This window comes from Sciurus carolinensis, chromosome 13, assembly GCF_902686445.1.
Source record: "Sciurus carolinensis chromosome 13, mSciCar1.2, whole genome shotgun sequence".
Taxonomy (NCBI): domain Eukaryota; kingdom Metazoa; phylum Chordata; class Mammalia; order Rodentia; family Sciuridae; genus Sciurus; species Sciurus carolinensis.
Genome location: NC_062225.1, coordinates 55,310,107 through 55,326,388, shown reverse-complemented (window position 1 = coordinate 55,326,388; position 16,282 = coordinate 55,310,107). Strand labels below are relative to the sequence as shown.

The following is a 16,282-nucleotide window of genomic DNA, read 5'->3' as shown; positions in this document are numbered from 1 at the left end:
ACCTGTAACATCTGGCAGGTACAGTGTGTGCTGCCCCATGCTGATGCTCTGCAGCCTTTGAGACTTTACCCTGAAAGCAATTACTATCAGAAACTAGCACTTATAAGGAACCTTAAGGATTTTTATAGATACCCTATTTTTTTTTTTTCTTTTTTGTACCAGGACTTGAACCCAGGGACACTTAACCACTGAGCCATATCCCCAACTCTTTTTATTTTTTATTTTTGAGACAGAATCTTATAAAATTGCTTAAGCTGGCACTGAACTTGGTGATCCTCCTGCCTCAGCCTCCCAAGTCACTGGGATTAAAGGTGTGCACCACCACATTCAGCTAGATATCCTCATTTCATGTAGTGCCTTCAGTGAAGTGAAATTTCTGTCTTTTCCAGTATGCTAATATTAATAATTTCTAGTATGCTATCACATAATAAGTGTGCATTTCACTATTTACATTTAATGATTTTAAACATTTACACTGAAAAATGGCTATAGGAATTTCTGACATACTATTCTTTTCTTTTGATCTTAAAGGTTTGGACCCTGGCAAACAGATTAAATTGGATTCCAGTGCACAGTTTGGCTATTACTTTCGTGTAACCTGTAAGGAAGAAAAGGTTCTTCGAAACAATAAAAACTTCAGTACAGTAGATATCCAGAAAAATGGTGTTAAATTTACTAACAGGTTTGCACATCTATATTATATTTTTAAGCCTTCAATACTTGCATGAATTCTCAGATGAAAAGTGAATACTCTATGATAAGGAGATTTTGCCTTAGTTATTGTTCATTAGTATAAATCATTAAAGTAAGAGTCAAGTTTTACTTTTCTTCCAACAGGCTAGTCAAATGTCCCAACACCATTTGTTGAGTAATTCTCTCCCTCATTGACTGAAGTGGACCTTTGGATTTATTTAAGACTTATTTTTTCCCCTTAACCATCTCGCCATTCTTTTGTCAATACATTATAAATAATTACTTATTTACATTAGGTTATCATGTACTAGATAGTTCCCCCTATCATGTACTAGAGCTAGTTCCCCCTAATGCCTCTCATCTGTTATTTTTTTTTTTTCCAAGAAAACTTTACTATCATTTGTCAAATTGAAAAGTTCTTCTGGTATTTCAGTTGAATGTATAAATTAGTTTAGGGAGCCTTCACAAGGCCATTCACTAAATTATGGCTTTTTTTATGATCCATGTTGAAAAATTCTGTACCAGTTTTTTTGCCTTTTCACTTGCTACTTTTGGGAAATTTCTGATGCAAATCATTCACAGAACAAAAAAATAATTACATTAAGAAATCTTCCGTGACTTATAGGATACCCTCTCACCCATTTAACAAGTATGTTTGTCTGTTATATTCAGACATATAGGTGTTTAGACACCACAGTAATAAAAGCAATCTAGTTTGTTCCCTATAACATCTTTCCAAAGTAAATGGACCAGGTATATTGCTTTCATAGATTTCAGTTCCCCAGGGTTAGATGGCTAATATTAGTGGATATTGAAACTCAGGTCTTCTATTGCAAAGTCTAGTTCTGTTATTTTTCCAACACACTATATCCCTCCTGGTTCAAGAAATATATATATTTTAGCTTATATAAGACAGAACTTTTGGTGTCATAATCATCTTTAGATCAACCATGGGTTAGTTATATAAAAGGAATTAAACTGGGTAGCCAAAGTTGTGAAAAACTTTTTCACTCATAAGGAGTGAGCAATTGAATGAATGCTTCCTGTGTATTCAATTCTTTGAGCAGTTTTCCTTCTTTAAAATCTCCAGTGCCTATCCACCATTCAGAATAAAATCAAAGAAGTTCTTCATATGGCCTATGTAATCTGGTCCCTGCCTACTTCTGCCTTTCTATCTTATAACTCATTTCTTCACTCAGTAGTTCTTTTTTTTTTTTTTTTTTTTTGCGGTGCTGGGGATTGAACCCAGGGCCTTGTGCTTGTGAGGCAAGCACTCTACCAACTGAGCTATATCCACAACCCCTAGTAGTTCTGCTTTTATAATGTGTTTATCTCTTGCTTTTCTTCCTTATTTCACTTGCCCTTTACATAGTTATGTGTGTGTGTGTGTGTGTGTGTGTGTGTTTTCCAACTTACCCATTCTTAAACCCATTCTTGGTCTATTGCTGTGCATTTGACCACGTTCATAATCACTGCCTTGAATGAACAGTTCCGTTCCACTTCAGACACTTACTCCCTCTCTTTTATGTCCCTTCTTTTGGTGATTTCATTCCCTTTCTTTCTTTCTTTTTTCTTTTTTTAATTTTTTTTTAGTTGTCAATGGACCTTTATTTTAATTGATTAATTTACTTATTTGTGGTGCTGAGAATCGAACCCAGTGCCTCACACATGCCAGGCAAGTGCTTTACTACCGATCTATAACCCCAACCCTCATTCAAGTGATTAATCTTATAGCAAAAACTATGCCGATGTGCTTTTCCAAACAGCAGAAAAGAACCAACAATTCCAGCCACAACTGCACCTCACAAGTTGCCCGTTTTCCACTTGTATTTCCATTTTAATTATCAGTTTTGTTGTTTCATAGAACAAGTACTTGATGTGTTTCATGTAATGTACATTACTTCTAGTAAATGTTTCGATATTTTTAATGATACCATTATCTTGATTTGCAGTAAGTTGTCTGCTTTAAATGAAGAATACACTAAAAATAAAGCTGAATATGAAGAGGCCCAAGACGCCATTGTCAAAGAAATTGTCAATATTTCTTCAGGTAAATTTAATAAGACCATTATATTAAATGTTCTGAACATGACCTGGTTTTTGCTAATAGAAAAGAATCAGGGTATTTAAAGAATGTTTTGTTTTGTGGTTTTTTTTTTTTTTTTTTCTTTTTAAGCCATTATCTATGGGTTCATGCTGTAGGTTATAGAATTGTAAATTAGAAATGAAAAGCCATTTTGAGTTCTGTGCCATTTTGTAGATTTTCAAAGTCCATTCCGGATCCATTGTTTGAAAAGATTTTTTCATAATTAAAGGGACAGCATGACTTGGCATTATGTTGTTGCCTTTGGAATACAATCAATGTATGTTACAGGTGACAGTGTATTCCACTGAAAGGTTTGACCACCACTAAGTGTATATTGACCTTTATTTTGCCTTTCAGAAATGTCCAAGTGATTAAAGTTAGCATCACCAACATTGGGACAATTGACATTAAGTGTTTGCTGATATGCTACAGAGAGGATATACAGTCACCTAGTATCACCCCTCCCCATACCACTGCTTGAGATCAAACCCAGGGCCTTGTACACAGGCAAGCACTCTACCATTGAGCTACATCCTTGGTCCTTTGTTTGTTTGTTTGTTTGTTTGTTTTTGAGACAGGATCTTGCTGAGTTGCAAGGCTAACTTCAAACTCAAGATCCTCCTGCCTCAGCCTCCTGAGTAATAGATTATAGGCATGTACCACTGTACCACCTATGTGGTATTTTTAGCAAAAAATATTTAACTCAGTTGTAACTAAGGAGAAAAATTATGGGACTTCTTTTTTAGGCCTGAACTCTTAATAAAGATGTCATGGTCTTTTCACATCAAAGTGAAAAGAGGAATGGACAGATCTGTTCTCCACTAAAGGAGATATTGCTGGGCAAGGTGGTACATGCCTGTAATCTCAGTGGCTCAGGAGGATTGAGTTCAAAGCCAGCCTCAGCAGCTTACCAAGACCCTAAGCAACTTAGCAAGACCCCGTCTCAAAATATTAAAAAGGACTGGAGATGTGACTCAGTGGTTAAGTGCCCCTACATTCAGTGCCTGGTACCAAAAAAAAGGAGATGTAAAGAAACAGGACCGCCAAATGCAGTGAGTGGATGGACAGTCATTTACTGGATAGGGGTCAGAGTTGGGGAATATCTTTATAGGACACTATTGGGCCAAATTGGGAAAGTGTAATATGAAACTGTCTGGTATCAGTATCCAACTTCTTGGGATGTATTAATGGCATTATGATTAAGTAGGAGGATGTCCTTGTTCTCAGGATATGCATACTGAATTATTTGGGGGTAAAGAGTTTTTTTTTTATTTTTAATTATTTGAAGGTATAATTTTTGTAAATTGGATTCAGAGGCATTTGTCTGTATCTCAGCTACTTGGGAGACTGAGGCGAGAGGATCCCAAGTTGAAGTCCAGCCTAGATAACTTGGAGAGACCCTGTCTGAAATAAAAAGTACAAAGAGGCTAGAGATATAGCTCAGTTGATAGAGCACTTGCCTCACAAGCCCAAGACCCTGGGTTCAATCCCCAGCACCACCCAAAAAAAAAAAAAGTACAAAGAGCAGAGGGTGTGGCTAGCATGTGTGAGGCTCTGATTTCAATCCCTAGTACCGCCAAACATAAAGTTGTAGATCGTTTTATTGTTATGAATGTTCATAGTGAATCAGGAGATGTAAAACTTAAAAGGTTTTATTTTAATATGCTTTATGTATTGGTATTGAGAGGAATGGGATTGATTTATAAAGTTTATATTTTGCTTGGTGATATCAGCATAGCACAATAATTTAACTGAATTATGTTCCCGAACTTAGTTTGCATTTTTAAGAACCCATGTAAATACTGTGAATTTTTCTTAAAAATAAAAAAGAATATTTATCACTTAACTGGTGAAAAGGTCTAGGTTTTAACATTTAAATGGAAAGTTTTATATTTAGAGTTAACCTGAATTGAAACAGAACCTCCTCTTGTTCTAACATACAAATTATAAGCTATTTTTATTTAAAAGTGTACTGGATAATTTTTATAGTTTCATCATACTATTAAACCAGAAAGAATGGTATTATTAATAAGCCACATTATATATCTGCCTAAAGCCTGTGTAGACTTTTTGTTAAGATGTTTTCTAAAAAAATATAAACTTATTCTCAATATGAAGAAATCTTATGAATTTGAAAATAATTATAAGGACTGGGGATGTAGCTCAGTGGTAGAGTGCTTACCTAGCATATACAAGGCCGTGGGTTTGATCCCCGGTACTGCAAAACCTAATTATTTTAAGTGCTCCACTGTTTCCAAGAAATTTCTACTGCTACATGATAGGTAGTGTGAACTCTTCTTTCCTTTCTTTTTCTTTTAGAAGGTCTGCTAGAGGAAAATGGAGTTAAAAGAAAAAAAATTAAACCTGGGTCACTTTACCACTGAACTACATCCCTATCCCTTTTTATTTATTTTGAGACTAGGTCTCACTAAGTTGCTTTAAGGCCTTGCTAATTTGCTGATGCTATCCATGAGTTTGCTGTCTTCCTGCCTCAGCCTCTCAATTTGCTAGTATTTTGGGTGTGTACCACTGCATCCTGCAAGAAAAGGAGTAAATTGTGAAAGTATGAGAAAACAGAATTATTTGTACTTAGCCATTCATATGTAAATTTTTATTGTCAAAACATTTTATCACTTTTATAGAAACAAGGAATTAAAATAAGTCAAACTTATCATTTGATTAAATTCATAATTTTGGGTTTTCCTATAATTAAATACACGTGAATGACTACTGAAGGATTTGACATGATTGCTATCTGATAGTCTGTGTGACATGCAAGTCTGTCATACTGTTATACCACCCCTCCAATCTATTGACATTTAGAAACTATTCTGAAAATTTTGACCATTGCTATACTGTCTTCACATTTTGTCTAGCCTGTGTCAGGGGCTTTTTAATGTATATAATAGCTCTTAGTTTGAATGCTCTAGTGAATAGAATCTTGAAAGTGTTTTAAGTGGCAATTATGGATCTAAATTTATGCTGAATTTCTCTGTATGTGGTACTGATTGAAAAATATAAAAGCTCAGCTAGCAATCTCACAGTCATTGGTTTGTGTTGTATATGCATAAGCCTTAACAGTCTTATTACAACTTGCTACTGAGTATTTGCATATTTCTTGTTATAATCTCGAGATGTCATCCAGTTTTCAGATTTTTTTAAAAATTCTAATTGGTTATACATGACAGTGGAATGTATTTGACACATTGTACACAATGAAATATAACTTCTTATTCCTCTGTACGTGGTGCTGAGTCACCACATTCTTAAAATTTAGGAAAAAGTATGTCTTTTTAAAATATTTTGTTGGATTTTGGTAAAGAAAAGCATCACACTTTTTTTTTTTTTTTTTTTTTTTAACAGCACTGGACATTGAACCTAGGACCTTGCATATGCTGGGCATGTGTTCTACCATTGAGCTGTGACCTCAGCCTTTTTTCTCTTTTGTTTTTTTGGTGGAACAGTCTTAGTATGTAGCATAAGGTTGTCTCACACTTGCAGTCCTCCTGCCTCACTCCGTCTAATAGCTGGAATTACAGATGTGCACCCTTGTGCCCAGCTTCAGGCTCTATATTTGAAATGGTTTTCACAGTGGGGAAGTATATAGCAAAATTTTAACCCCATGCTCTGTTAGGGTATTCTTTCAAGATTCATTATAGTAAAATTTTGTTTTAAAAAAATATGTTAGGATAAGGCTGAACATAGTGGCACATGCCTGTAATCCCAGTGACTAGGGAGGCTGAGACAGGAGGATTTTGAGTTCAAAGCCAGCCTCAGCAATTTGACAAGGCCAGCCCTAAGCAACACAGTGAGACCTTGTCTCTAAATAAAATACAAAAAGAACTGGGGATGTGGCTCAGTTGTTGCATGCCTCTGGGTTCATTCCCCAGTACCAACAACAACAAAGTATGTTAGGATAAAGAAAATGTGGCATATATATACAAAGTGGAATATTACTGAGCCATAAAAAAGAATGCCTTCATGACTTACCAGTAAATGGATGGACCTGGAACCTATCATGCCAAGTAAAATAAGTCAGTCCCCAAAACCATATCTCTGATATGCAGATGCTAATACAATAAGGGGAGTGGGGAATAGAAGTTCATTGGATAAGACAAAGGGGAATGAAGGGAAGGAACAGGGGATGGGAATAGGAAAGACGGTAGGATGAATCATATATAACTTTACTATGTTCATATATGAATACACCACCTGTGAAACTCCACATCATGTTCAACAAGAATGGGATCCTAATTAAGTTACATTCCATGTATGTATAATATGTCAAAATACATTCTACTGCCATGTTTATCTAAAAAGAACAATGTTTTTTTTTTTTTTTAAATAAAAGTATCTTAAGAAATGGGTTTTAAATTCCCATATGGGGGAATTAAATTTATTCTTATAGCTTGTGTCTTTTTTAAAAAATTATTTGATATTCCTGTGTACATTTTCTGTTTTTATTTTTATACAGGCTATGTAGAGCCAATGCAGACACTAAATGATGTGTTAGCTCAGCTAGATGCTGTTGTCAGCTTTGCTCATGTGTCAAATGGAGCACCTGTTCCTTATGTACGACCCATCATTTTGGAGAAAGGACAAGGAAGAATTATATTAAAAGCATCCAGACATGCTTGTGTTGAAATTCAAGATGAAGTTGCATTTATTCCTAATGATGTACACTTTGAAAAAGATAAACAGATGTTCCACATCATTACTGGTATAAAAAAAAAAAAAAAAAAACATAGTTTATGGACTTTGGGGCGGGTAACATTTTCCTTTTATGTTAGAATAGAAATATGTTTTAAATTTACAAAGAATATTCAGCCCTTGACATTAGAAAAAGAATGTGTTCATTCTGGTTAGTAATAGATTCAATTTAGATTAGAGGGAAGATTTGGAAAGGGAGATTAAAGCTTATGTGAAAATATTGTATTCTATTCCAGCAGTTCACAGCATTTAAAAACCAGCATCACCGGCAAAGTTTACGTTGGAGTCAGTACTTTCAGTAGTTGAGGTCTTTGGAGAAGAGGCAGAAATTTGATGGCTAGAAGAACCTCAGCTTAGGGTAGCAGTTCTTTTAAGACATGGCACTCCTTGCAAGCATAAGGCCCTGGGTTCAATCCCCAACACTGCAAAAAAAAAAAAAAAAAGACATGGCACTACATTCGCGGGGGAGGGGGGAGTACCCTTGCATATAGACTAATGTAGCATGTTTAAGCTGAGGTGTTTTGCGAGATCTTAACAAGATTCTAGAAAACAAGGGAAGTAGGGGTCTTTTGGGAAATAAGATTGTATTTTATTTCCCCAAATATGCTTTTTTTTAAGTTCTGTATTTAATCTAACCCTATCAAATAGCAGATTGCCAAAAGAGCAGTTATATCTTAGAGCTTTAGGGTGAATTTTAAGTGATTGGAAGAATTTGTCCATGCTAATCCATTCACTAGTAGTCCCATTTATTATTATTTATGAGTAATAATCTTAAGTAATCAATTAGACCTTGACCACTTATCTATAAATCAGTAACAGGCATGTCTGTGAGCTGCAGGGAAGATAGTATATGTGGTCTTTTAAGCCGTAGTCAAATTATAGATAATATATTTTTTTCATGCTCCTTCTCATGAATGACCCAGTGTTGGTTTTTCTGAAGAAATAATAATAGCATTGCCTTAAGGGATAGGATGGGCAGTGACTTGGTTCATGTCTTTGAGTGGCCTATGGTCTTCTAATGTGCCATGGGACTTAGATGATTAATCATCAATATACAACTTAGGACTAGCAGCCTACTTATTAACAGAAAGAAGTTAATAATCTTGCTTTTTTGATATAATTTGTTTTATAGGTCCCAATATGGGAGGTAAATCAACATATATTCGCCAAACTGGGGTAATAGTACTCATGGCCCAAATTGGGTGTTTTGTACCATGTGAATCAGCAGAAGTATCCATCGTGGACTGCATCTTGGCTCGGGTTGGGGCTGGTGACAGTCAGTTAAAAGGAGTCTCCACATTCATGGCTGAAATGCTGGAAACTGCTTCTATCCTCAAGTAAGTGCATGTTCTAATCCCCTGAAAGTGGAATGAATGTCCCCATCTTGTAAGACGTACATTTAAAGACTTATCCATAAAATATCTAAGAACATTATCACAGTCTAATGGTTGTTTTCCTATAAACTTTATGCACTGTGTATTGTATCAAAAGGGTATGTTTATCGCTGGGTACTATAACTTGTTCCTCTGGTCCCAGCTACTAGAGAGGCCAAGGTGGTAGGATCACTTGACCCCAGGGAGTTTTGCGATCAGCTTGGGCAACATATGAGACATTGTCTCAGAAGTAGGGAAGGTATGATTGGTGACGTTGTAGAAAACTTAGATTTTGCTTTTTGCTTTTCTTTTATTATTTTGCTTTTATTATTATTATTATTATTATTATTATTATTATTTTAATTTTGAAACACAATCCTTGCTAAGTTGCTGAGACTGGCCTCAAACTTATGATCCTACTGCCTCAGCCTCCCAAGTAGCTGGGATTACTGGTGTGTACTTTCATGTCTGGCAAAACTTTGATTAATTTTAAAGTCATTTTCTTACAGTTTCTGGTAGTAACCCCTCCTTATAAATCTCCCTCCCTACCCTGCTTTTGCTTCCACTGTTTGGACTACCTGGAATAGTCCTTGCCGTTTACCCAAGTCCTTTCCAGTCTTTAAGGCCCTAATGATGAAGATTCTACTTCTGATGAATTTTCTTGTCCTAAAAAACTAAGATCATAGGTATAGCTACTACTATTTGATGCCTGCAATTTATTAGATTTTTATTTTTTTAGAAGTTATATGTTGATGAAATTTCTTGGAGGGTCTGTTGTTTGTGAGAAATTATAAAAGCAATACAAATGTTTGGCATAGTAGTTAGATTAATATTCATAACTTGAAATAATCTGGCAATTTACAGAAAAATGAAATAACCAGTGAGCAACTTAAAGGCTGGCAAATTCACTAATTAAAAAAAAATTCTCCTTCATATTTGGGTAAAGATAGGAAAGAATAGTAACATCTGGGATACATCTGGTCTTCGGCAGGCACACAATTTACATGACTACCATCAGGTTTATGAATGTCCATCTCATCAAACCCTGCTCCCAACTTTATTCAGTTTTATTTTTTTAAAATCTTGGGTAATTTAGCTGTAATCCCAGCACTTTGAGAGGCTCGTGACTTCTTAGGCCCAGTCTCAGCAATTTAGATCCTGTCTCAAAAAAGTGGGGGGAAGATTTACCACTCAGTGATAGAGTGCTCCCAGATTCAATCCTCACACACAAAATTTCTTGGAGACAGGATCTCACCGAGTTGCTTAGCGTCTTGATTTATGCTATGGCAAATTTTCATGTAATTGTGTTTTAGGTCTGCAACCAAAGATTCTTTAATAATCATAGATGAATTGGGAAGAGGAACCTCTACCTATGATGGATTCGGACTAGCATGGGCTATATCCGATTACATTGCAACAAAGATTGGTGCTTTCTGCATGTTTGCAACCCATTTTCATGAACTTACTGCCTTGGCCAATCAGATACCAACTGTTAATAACCTACATGTCACAGCACTAACCACTGAAGAGACCTTAACTATGCTTTATCAGGTGAAGAAAGGTGAGTATATATTGCTGATGCACCTTAAATTCAGAATGTGACAATGACAATGAAAAACTTACTACATTTAAAATCATCAGTAAAGCCAGGTCGTGGTGGCACATGCCAGTTACCCCTGTGACTTAGGAGGCTGAGGCAGGAGGATTGAGAGTTCAAAGCGAGCCTTAGCAAAAGCGAGGTGCTAAGCAACTCAGTGAGACCCTGTCTCTAAATAAAATACAAAATAAGGCTGGGGATGTGGCCCCTGAGTTCAATTCCTGGGTACTCTGCACCCTTCCCCCCAAAAAAAAATCATGAGTAAATTGCCTTAGTCCTTCTAAGTATCAATCATGGATGTTTTTGTAGAGCACGTTTACTTCTAACTTTCCAGTCTCTGGAGCCAGGAACGTTGTATATTATCTATATTTCTGTATCTTGAAATAGGACCCCTTATTCCAAACATAGAAACAATAATCTCAAACATCACCACAGAGGGATTTACCTACCTCCATAGCAGTGTTTCTTGTCAGATTAGCTACGAGCTAGTAACAATATGCTTTGAATTTCCAAGGCTCTAGGTATTATTGTTAATAATTATTTAAATTATCTGACTTTTTTCCTCCCTGGGGATTGAATACAGATCCTTGGACATGTTAGGCAAGCACTCTATCACTGAGCTGCATCCCAGGCCATATCAGATTGTATTTTTAAGGTTATGTTATAGGTTCATTTAAACCCTAGGGGAGGGGCGAGTTCTAGGTACCATGAAATTGTTAGTGATGATTGGTAGAATGGCTTACCTGTTGGTATTTCATCATGTAAGAAAAGCTTGTCCTATATGGGTCTGCAACCTACTCAAATTACTGAATGATGAGATTAACATACCAGCAAGTTTTATGACATTTGTTTTTGTTTATCATATTGTATGGATTGAGTATACCAATTGTCAAACTTTTTCACTTGTTTTGCTTCCCCATGAACATATTTTTCTGTGTTGGTTGGTTTTACATTAGTCTTGATTCTTTCCTTCTGTGTTATTTTTGCTTCCATGAGAATTCTTTTGAGTTACTATGTTTACATTATTGTTGGTGATAGTGGTGTTATAGAATACAGGTACTGGTGTGGTAGATCCAGCATTTAGCATGAAATTGTGGTTCTGCTTTTAAATCACTGTTTCTTGTGCTATAGAAAAAACTTGAGTTTTGTTTGGGTTTTTGTTTTGTTTTGTTTTTTGAACTGGGGATTGAACCTAGGGGCACTTTACCACTGAGGTACATCCCTAGTCTTTTTATTTTATATTCTTTTTTTTTTTTTATTGTAAACAAATGGGATACATGTTGTTTCTCTGTTTGTACATGGCGTAAAGGCATACCATTTGTGTAATCATAAATTTACATAGGGTAATGTTGTTTGATTCATTCTGTTATTTTTCCCCTTCCCCCCCCACCCCTCCCACCCCTCTTCCCTCTATACAGTCCTTCCTTCCTCCATTCTTGCCCCTCTCCCTAATCCTAACTAACCCTAACACTAACCCCTCTTTTTATTTTATATTCTGAAATGAGGTCTCACTAAGTGACTTAGGGCTTCACTAACTTGCTGGGCCTGACCTCAAACTTGTGGTCCTTCTACCTCAGCCTCCTGAGTCACTGGGATTATAGGTATGTGACACTGCACCCAGCTTCTGAATATTTTTTAAAGTTCAGGTAAGTGTGAAGATAGAAATAAGTTCAGCATTCACTGTGAATGTGTATCAGATATTTGTTTTTCTTCTTTGCTTCTCACTTATTTTTGTTTGTGTCTCTTAATTGTGCAAAATATCAAGATCCAGAATGCATGGGATAAATAACAGGGCTAAAAAATTTTTTTAAGTTGATACATAATGCAGGCAAAAGTAGAAAGTCTGTGATAACTTTGCAATCATCATTATATTAAATGCTTAGAAAGAATGTTTCAGTTCACTTTATTTTCTATAAATGGGAATGAATATAAGCTACCTACTTGTCAAAAATTCCATTATCATTTGTTTCCACTATTTCAGACTCAGAATAAGAGAGTAGAAGAATGGTGAACAACTTTTTTAAGAAAAAATACTATAAATTTGTTATATTTGTCAAGGATAAAATGTAGTACTATATGTCAAATCATAATCCCTTCTCCCTGGAAGCTTGACTAAATCCTTTTATCTAAGATACTCTGAAACATTTGGCTAATGTATTTGAAATAATCTAAAGTTAAGTTTCCTAATGATAAGAAGGATAAATTCATTTACATAAATTGCTCTCTTTCACCCTCTCCCCTCACATACTCACTCTCCCTCCCAATTTCTTTTAGGTGTCTGTGATCAGAGTTTTGGAATTCATGTTGCAGAGCTTGCTAATTTCCCTAGGCATGTAATAGAGTGTGCCAAACAAAAAGCCCTGGAACTTGAGGAATTTCAGAGTATTGGAACCTCACAAGGACATGATGAAACAGAACCAGCAGCAAAGAAGTGCTGTCTGGAAAGAGAGGTTTGTCAGAGGTGTTTTTGTAGTTATTTAATGATCTCTGTGTTATATAAACCGGGTCACCAAGATGAGTTAGTTTCTTTCCTGTGTAAATGATTCCAGTGTTTACTTTCTGACCCACCCACCCCCCAAATCCATAGTGCTTTTTAAATTTTGGGACAAGGTCTTGCTAAGTTGCCCATGCTAGCCTCAAACTTGTGATCCTCCTGCCTTGGCCTTGGAGTCACTGGTTTTGCAGACATTTGCCACTGTTCCCAGGCTCTGATCATTCTTATTGACTTTCACGTATATTTCTTTGCAAGGCCAAGAATCCATCTCTGTTATTTTGATTTCTGCAACACATAAATCTGCATGGTGAAAAGATAACATTTGGGGGGGGGGGGCAAAAAAAGCATTTCAGGGCTGGAATATAGCTCAGTGGTAGATTACATACTTAGCATGGACAAGGACTGATTTCAATCCCTATTACCAAAAACAAAAAGAAAACAGATTTTTAAAATTAGAAATACTAAATCTAGGTTGAAAATGAGCTATTCAAAGGAGCTAAAGATGTCCAGTTAAATTGCATATTTACTTAGGTAAGATAATGGCAAAGACCTCTAAAAATATAATTATTCATTTCTGTCTGCCAGTTATTTACACTGTCATTAAAGGGATTAGAATAATGAATATATTCATAAAGTATAAAGTGGTATGTGACAAATGTTCATTAAAGAAAGTTGTTTGTGGACAGGATGCTTATTCTAATGGGAGAAATGGAGCTTATTTTGGGCCTTCTCTAAGGGGTCAAATTTAAAGCTTCACACAAAAAGGCATAACATATGTCTAACTTATTTTTTGTTTTGTTGTGTTGTGTTTTTTTTTTTTTTTTTCCTTTAAGTTAAAGGCTTGCATGCCTGTAATCTCAGCAACTCAGGAGACTAAGGCAGGAAGATCAAAAGTTTAAAGCCAGCCTCAACAGCTTAGGGATGCCCTGTCTCAAAATAAAATAAGAAAAACGCTTGGGATGTAGCTCAGTGGTTGAGCACCCTGGTTTCAATCCCTGGTACAATTAAAAAAAAAAAAAAAATTTATTTGAAGCTTTTTTTTTTTTAAATTTGTGTGCCATGAAAATATTAAGTAAAAAAAAAAATCAAGCTGTACATTTTTTTATAGATGCAACATAAAAGAATCTTAATTGATGCACTGCCTAGTCCTGTAACATTTATTACAGTATTCATTGTGACAACTTTTTACTTGGCATGATTTTAACTTTTACCCAGTGAATTATTTGTTGTTTTTAATTACTTACAGGATAGTTGGTTGCTACAATAATAGATGATGTGTGAGGGGTTTTTTAGCTTAAAAGGTATCATTTTATCTGTTCTACCTATACAAGCTGAAGAGGGATGATGTCATAACTTGCCAATAATTTTAGATAGGGAAGGTTACCATCCTCAACGTAAGTGGTTTTTGTATCAGCACCTTATTTATTTGTTTGAGATCGAGTTTCCCTTTATTGCCCAGACTGACCTATAATTCCTGGGCTCAAGCCATCCTCCTGGCTCTTCCTTCTAAGAACTGGGACAACAGGTATGCACTACCACACAGCTCACATGAGCACTGTAATATCAAACTTGCAGCTCTTGGTGATCTTGGATTGGAAAAGTTCTTATATGAAATCCTTGGTTTCCAAGTAGAGCAAGAGTCGTGTGCTTTTGATGTTACTTATAATATGTTCAAAAGTTTTAAAGCTTTTATTTATTTATTTATTTTCCCAGTATTAGGAATTGATCCCAGGTCCTCATGTATAGCAGGCGAACACTCTACCACTGAGCCATAACCCTAACCCTAACACAATTAGATGAATACGATTTTTATTTTATTTTATTTTTTTGGTACCAGGGATTGAACTCAGGGGCACTTAACCACTTAACCACTGAGCCACATCCCCAGTCCTTTTTTATATTTTATTTAGGGTCTCACTGAGTTGCTTAGGTCCTCACTAAATTGCTGAGGCTGGCTTTGCGCTCACAGTCCTCCTGCCTCAGCCTCCTGAGACCCTGGGGTTACAGGCATGCACTACCACACCTGGCTGCCATTTACTTTTTTTTTTTTTTTTTTTTTTTATTGTACACAAATGGGATACATACTGTTTCTCTGTACATGAAGTAAAGGCATACCATTTGTGTAGTCATACATTTACATAGGATAATAGTGTTTGATTCATTCTATTATTTTTCCTTCCCTCCTCATCCCTCCCACCCCTCTTTTCCCTCTATTCAGCCCCTCCTTCCTCCATTCTTTTACCTCCCTCCCACCCCCTGCCATTTATTTTAAAATACTTATTACCAATCAGTTCCCTAGTATGAAAAGCATCCTATTTAGTTCTGCTTCACATGCAGTAATACACATTTATGTGATACTTATGCTTTGTCAGGAACCTTTCTAAACAATTTACAGATATTAACTTTTATTCTTATAACACATGTGTGAGGTTGGTAATATTAATATCTCATTTTGTAGGTGAGGAATGTGAGCTAATGAATTTGTCCAAGGGTCACATAGCAAATAATAACCATGTTCTTTGAAACAGCAATAACTGGGCAGTAAAATAAATAAAACAGAAGCATTGTGTGCTTGTGTGTGTGAGAGAATTTCAGTTACTATTTGTCTTAACTGTAAACCTTGAGTTCTTTTTCCCCCAGAAGATTAAGTTTATGTATGGATTATAAAGGCAGAAGGACTTGAAAACTACTAAAAATTCCAATTCCTTGTTACCCACAACTGAACATAAATTTATAAGTCTTTTTAAAGATTTTATTATGTATTCTAGATATTGCACCCACAGGAATAAAAATGTTCTTTAAATAGTAGGTTGTATGTTTAAATAAAAATTTTTGAAACAATTCATTGCTAACTAATGCGACTTAAAAAGACATCTAATGACTGCTGGGTTGTTCTTGTTTTTCAGCAAGGTGAAAAAATTATTCAGGAGTTTCTATCCAAGGTGAAGCAAGTGCCTTTTACTGAAATGTCGGAAGAAAACATTACAATAAAATTAAAACAACTGAAAGCTGAGGTGATAGCAAAGAATAATAGTTTTGTAAATGAAATCATTTCACGAATAAAGGTTACTACATAAAAAAAAAAAACACCAATGGAATGAAGATAGTGTTGATAAACTGTAGTCTGTAAGACTTTTGTATTGTTTTATATTAACCCCTTTTCCACAGTGTTTGAGTGGTTGACTAATGTTGCCCATAGGATATCAATTTAATAAAATACGTAGTGATAGTACATTTTCAAAAATCTTTATTTTGGAAATTGAGAGCTGTAACTAAGGACTATTAAATGGACACAAGTAATAGTAAGCAATTTGCCAAATTTTATAAAT

The 16,282-nt window shown here is 35.5% G+C and overlaps 1 protein-coding gene across 1 annotated transcript in view; it reads left to right on the top strand.

The window, feature by feature from the left end:
- The window catches only part of Msh2 (mutS homolog 2), a 75,809-nt gene extending 59,769 nt beyond the window's left edge, over positions 1-16,040 (top strand). Inside the window, exons 10-16 of the mRNA XM_047523588.1 lie at positions 532-682; positions 2,646-2,743; positions 7,254-7,499; positions 8,622-8,826; positions 10,176-10,423; positions 12,734-12,909; positions 15,860-16,040. Coding sequence (XP_047379544.1) covers positions 532-682; positions 2,646-2,743; positions 7,254-7,499; positions 8,622-8,826; positions 10,176-10,423; positions 12,734-12,909; positions 15,860-16,030 — 1,295 coding nt within the window. The 3' untranslated portion in view covers positions 16,031-16,040. The remainder of the gene's footprint in view (positions 1-531; positions 683-2,645; positions 2,744-7,253; positions 7,500-8,621; positions 8,827-10,175; positions 10,424-12,733; positions 12,910-15,859) is intronic.
- The last annotated feature ends 242 nt before the right edge of the window (positions 16,041-16,282 follow it).